General features: G+C 40.7%; 1 protein-coding gene across 2 annotated transcripts in view; it reads left to right on the top strand.

The window, feature by feature from the left end:
- rnaset2l (ribonuclease T2, like) overlaps nt 1-3,862 on the top strand; it is a 54,563-nt gene extending 50,701 nt beyond the window's left edge. For both annotated transcript variants that reach the window (XM_059640969.1, XM_059640970.1), the window contains one exon: nt 3,384-3,862. In XM_059640969.1, the coding sequence (XP_059496952.1) occupies nt 3,384-3,551 (168 nt within the window). In that variant the 3' untranslated portion in view covers nt 3,552-3,862. The remainder of the gene's footprint in view (nt 1-3,383) is intronic.
- The last annotated feature ends 2,138 nt before the right edge of the window (nt 3,863-6,000 follow it).

Here is a 6,000-nt window from a genome sequence, read left to right on the forward strand (position 1 = left end):
CTTCTTTTCCCTCAGTACTCCCCCGGGACCCACTATTCTTTGTGTATATCCTTCTCTTATTAGACCTCACACAATGCTTCACCTGAGATGCTTCTTCCTCTGATCTTATTCGTAATATCTTTCTTTCCTCCTGGAAAAGCATCTAGTCTTCATTGTGCACTTCATGCAAAGGTATGTTTGACATCAGAAGATTTCTGTGTGGGAATCCTTTATCTGGAAAACAGAGTCACTAACAAATTGACAAAGTGTGGAGCTGGATGAACACAGCAGGCCAAGCAGCATCTCAGAGCACAAAAGCTGACATTTCGGGCCTAGACCCTTCATCAGAGAGGGAGTAGGCCCGAAACGTCAGCTTTTGTGCTCCTGAGATGCTGCTTGGCCTGCTGTGTTCATCCAGCTCCATACTTTGTCATCTTGGATTCTACAGCATCTGCAGTTCCCATTATCACTAACAAATCGGTTTACTATCTGAAAATATTTTGTTAGGTTAGTTCCTCTCTAATTATGATGCTTACCACTCTTTCAAGAGACATCTGACTACATTACCTCCCCAAGACGATGAAACAAAAGCTGCTGGAATTCGAAAATAAAAATTAAAAATGATGGAAAAATAAAAAGTAGTAAAGCAGTTTTTTACAACCATCATATGTTTCAAAGGGCTTTCCGGTTAATTAAGTACTTTTCTAAAGAGTAGTCAATATTGTACGTGCTCATCAAACTCCCACAAATAACAATGTGATATTGACTGGGTTATGCTTTTATGGTTTTAATTGAGGGATACATTTTTGCCAGGTCACCATTGAGAACTCCACAGTGCTTCTTCAAAATAGTACTCTAGATGCTTTACATTCACTTCAACAAGCAGGCCAAGATAATACTACCCTTATCAATCACGTTTGTCACCTCCCCAAAAAAAAACAGTCATCAAGTTAATAAAACATGATCTGCCCTATACAAAGCCGGGCTGACTGTCCCTAATTAAGCCATGCTTTTCCAAATGTACATAAATCCTATCCCTAAGAATTCCCTCCAATAGCTTCCCAACCACCAATGTGGGACTCACCAGTCTGTAATTTCCTGGGTTATCCCTATTTCCCTTCCTGAACGGAGGAAAAACGTTAGCTGCATGCCAGTTCTCCCAGTCCTATCCGGTGGCTAGTGAGGATACAAAGATCTTGGTTTAGGCCCCGGTAATCTACTCTCTTGCTTCTTTCAATAACCTGGGGTAGATACCATCGGGCCCTGGGGATTCATCCACTTTAATGCCTTCAAAAGATCCAACACCACTTCTTCCTCGATCTCCGCACAAATCTCCCTATCCTCCGCATCCTTTTCTTGGGTTAATATTGATGCAAAAGACTCATTTTGGATCTCATCCACATTCTCTGCCTCTGAGCACAAGTTTTCTCCTTTATCCTTGAGTGATCCTACCTTCTCCTTAGTTATCCTCTTGTTTTTAGTGTGTCTATAGAATGCCTTGGGATTCTCTTTAACCTTACTTGTCAAGGTCATTTTATGGCACATTCTTGCTCTCCTAATTCCCTGCTTGAGTATTTTCCTGCTTTTCTTATATTCCTCATGGACCCTGTCCGATTTTAACTTACTAAGCCTTACAGATGCTTATTTTTCCATTTTCAATAAATTCACAACCTCCCTTGTTATCCAAGGGTCCTTTACCTTGCCATCCTTGTCCTTCCTCCTTTCTGGAACAGGCTGGTCCTGAACTCTCCCCAGCAGGTCTTTAAACAGTTCCCACATGTCAAATGCGGACTTGCATCATAACAGCTCCTCCCAATTAACACTCCCTAGCTCCTGCCTAATACTGATGTAATTTTCCCTCCCCAAATTTAGTATCTTCCCGCAAGATCCTGACTTATTTTTGGTCGTAGCTATTTTAAAACCTATCTTGATTTAATACCTCTTACAAAAAAATGAAACCCCTGATACTGCAGTGCTCCCTAACTCCTGCATTGGAGTGTTAGGCTTAATTTTTGCATTCAGCTCCTAGTGTGGGACCTCAAGCTTGTCATTCAGACGCAACATGATATCAACTGAAGCATACTAACTTGTAGCATGTTCAGCAGAGTCTGATTTTGCTTTGATAAAGTAAATGTTGGGTTGCTAGTGAAACACTGCCACCTGAAATATTAGATTCTCAATTTCTCTTTTTATTCACACACCACATTTTTGTGCTTTCATTTTGACAAGCTGCATGTGTTACTTGTAATCTTCACAAATCCATTCCATCTATAAGACTGCCTATTTCTACCTGTCTATTGTCTGATAACATCCCTGCTTCAGCTCATCTGCTGCTGAAAATGTCATCCATGCCTTCGTTACCTCTGGATTTGATTATTCTAGTGCTGCCGTCCAACCTTCGACCCTTCTTAAATCTGAGATTATCCAAAACCTCTGTTGCTCATGTTGTAACTCACACCAGTTCACCTAACACCTTCATATTTACTGGCTCACAATAGCTCCCAGTTAAATAATGCCTTAATTTTAAAATACATTCTTTTCAGATCTCTCCATTGCCTCACCCATCCCTATCGCTGTAACCTCCTCCAGTCCCCACAACCTTCCAAGGTATCTGTGCGCTTCCAATTCAGGCCTCAACATCTGATTTTAACCATTCCTCAATGGCCATACCTTCAGTTGCCAGTGTTCCAAGCTCTAGAATTGCCCAAAAAGTCTGAATTTTTATCCTCAAGGTAGGCAGTGGGAGTCAGGAAAATTCCTGACTTGGCCCACCCACCTCAGGAGTAATTACACAGAGGGTTGGGATTTTCATTGTGATAGAGAGAGCGCGGACCAGCCCACCAAGGTAGAAGCAGGTAGAGAGACTTGAATGAGTGTTGTGGAACTTTGTTCAAAACCAGGAAGGCAATATAGTCAACTCAAGGTTGTTGGGTGCAGTGAACTAGGACCATTTAATTATCTCACCAACTCCATAATAATGGTTAGAAAAAGACATGGTTATCCCTACAATGGAGCCAGCCAAGTTGGGAGCACCCTCACTACCTAAATCTGCCTGCACAATTAAAAGGCACAATCCCAAAGATCATTAACCGTGTAAGTGGGGTCAGGAATCCCAGAATTGTGACACACCTATCAATTTAAAAAGGAACACAAATTATCCTCTCTCTTTCGCCTTTTAAACACTCCAAAAAGCCTATCTCTTACAGAAAGCTTTGGTTATTAGCTCTAACATCTTCAATGCTGGCTCAATGTCAAATTTTGTTTTACAATGTACCACTGATGTGCTTTGATACTTTACTATTTCATTTGTTGTTATATAGAAATGAAAAGATTATCACTATTTACAACAATATCATCAATGCAACTATTTCTTCTAATAATATTTCTTTTCTTTATTCATTCAGAAACGGCAGGTTCTTGTGCAAATCAAAATTTTCTTCAGCAAAGACCTCTCAATCGGCTGCAATGCATCTCAGGAAAATTTTATTCACCCTTATTGTAAACCATGTACAAACAAGTCTGAAATATATTTGTATCCTTTCACAGAACATCCACATAATCCTTGTTCCTGAAGGAGTCTTTTTCTATTCCCAACCTTCCATGGTTTATAAGAATTAGTTTGCTATTGAGGGAATTGTATGAGACTCTAATTTCAGATCTTCATTTGCAACTAAACCACAAGCTAAGATTTTTTTCTCTTCTGAAGGCAAATGCTACAGCATCATATTCCTGCATCATTATTTTTTCAGAATATCGTACGCAGGCCATTTTGAAGTGATCAGTTTTTCTTTCATTCTGTATGTGTTTCAGCTTAAAAGCTACTGGTTACATTATTTTGCTTTAACTGCATTGAATTTCAATTATGAAGATATATAGTAGCATGCATGAGTTTACATTCTTTTGTTGTATGTTGTTTTTGTATAACACAATAAATATTAATGGCTTGGACATGGGGTCCAAATTTATTATTTCTAAATTTGTGAATATACAAAATTTAAACAGGAATGTGTGTTGTGAGGGATGTGTAAGATGTTTTCAGGAAGCTTAGTAATTGGGCAAAAACATGCATATGGAATATACTGCAGAAAAATGTGAGTTTATCCATTTTGGCAAAAATAATAGAATTACACTTTAATTCTTAAATGGTGATAGATTGGAAAGTGTAAATATGTAAATGTCCTTGGATGTTCTCGTCAATGAGTCACTGGAGGCTAACATGCAAGTGCAGCAAGCAATTAGGAAGGGTAATGAAACCTTGGCCTTAATCACAAGACAATTTCAGCACAGTCGTGAAGTCTTGCTTCAATTGTATAACAGCTTAATTATACCGCACTACTGTATGCAGTCTTGGTCACTTTATCTCAAGAAGAATATTTTGTCACAGCAGGAGAGCAATGAAAGTTCAGATTTGTTCCCAGGAAGGCTTAACTGTGTTATGAAGAAAGGTCGGACAAATTGGGCCTGTATTCCCTAGAGTTTTGAAGAATGGGAGGTTATCTCATTGAAGCCTACAAAATTCTTACGGGGTAAACAGGGTAGATGCAGGTAAGATTATTTCCCCTTGTTGCCGAGTCTGAAATAGGGGGCACAATTTAAAATTGAGAGATACCATTTCGGACCAAGATGAGGAGAATGCATTTGCTGAGGCAGGTGAATCTTTGGAATTCTGAATACCAAAGGGCCTCTGGAAACTCACACTTTGGGTATAATTAATGCATGGATTGATAAATTTGTGAATGTCTCTTGGGTAAATGATTATGTGCATAGCATATGTCAAAGGCACTGAAGTGTTCAATCAGCCAACATCTCATTAACTTGTGAAGCAGGCCAAACTGCCTACTTCTGGGATTTACCAGTTAGGAGATTAGGCAAAAACGGAACTATTTGGCCCTGACAGTTGCTTCCAAAGTGAATGTGAAGTCGGGAAATTTCCAATTGTCCCACTTGCCTTTTCCACCCACAGCAGCAGCCGCAGGGTCTGTCAAGTGTCAAAGGTGCTCAGGGCTTTGTCCCAGTTATAATAAGGCCTTTTGGCCTTCATGCCCTCATCCACTCCCCATGCCCTACTAATGCCAATTCATGCTCCTAACCATGCTCTGATGGTCCTTCACATGCTCAATACTGACCAGGTTCTCCTGCTCACCCACAGCCTCTTTGGCTCCTATGTCAATTCATGGCAGTCCATGATCTTATGCCCATCCCCATTGTCCCTTATAGGCCCCGTTCTAATATGGAAGCTCATGCCCACCATTTTTGCCCTTACACCCTCCTTGCTAACTCATACAGTATCCACCATGAATATTAGGCTACGTTACATTTATTTATGTCACATCTACTATGTTTAAAAATACATAAGTACAGCAAAAAGTGCACAAAGTCACCATTCACTGGCACCCAGAACAAGAGAAAAAGAAAAGTCCAGATCTCAGAATCCCAAGTTCCATCTCCCCAAATAGTGTAGGTGTTGCTCCAATCACAAGGATACCCAGGAGACCACTGCCACTGCCGTGCAAAAGGCCTGCTCTCGCCCCTATCACCCCCTCACTGGCCACTCTCGCCACCGATTGTTGCTGCCTCACTGGCTTGCTGTCACCACTGGCTGCAGCCGTCTCACCAGCCCGTTCTCGCTATCGAACCAGCCCGCTCTTGATCCACCAATGTCACTCCAGCCCATGCTTGATCTGTCATCACTGCAGGACATGGCCCACGCATTCACGCGGTTGCTGGTTGTGACCAGAGTCTTTCCCAACTCCTCAGGTAGGAGCAATATTCATATGAAATTAAATAAATTCCTACAACAAAATTCACCATTAAAAATACTCTAGTTGATAAAAGCCCATTCAATACATTTAAATCCTTTCAAGCACTTAATCTCTTATAAAAACAAACACAATTAATACTTTCACATTAAGGACAGCTCATCTGTTAACAAGCTACTGAACTGGCTGTATAGTAAAACCTGTCCTGGACCACCACGTTGATGCAATGGTCAAGAAGGCACAGCAATGCCTCTTCTTCCTC

The sequence above is a fragment of the Stegostoma tigrinum genome, chromosome 39 (genome assembly GCF_030684315.1).
Source record: "Stegostoma tigrinum isolate sSteTig4 chromosome 39, sSteTig4.hap1, whole genome shotgun sequence".
NCBI classification, from domain to species: Eukaryota; Metazoa; Chordata; class Chondrichthyes; order Orectolobiformes; family Stegostomatidae; genus Stegostoma; species Stegostoma tigrinum.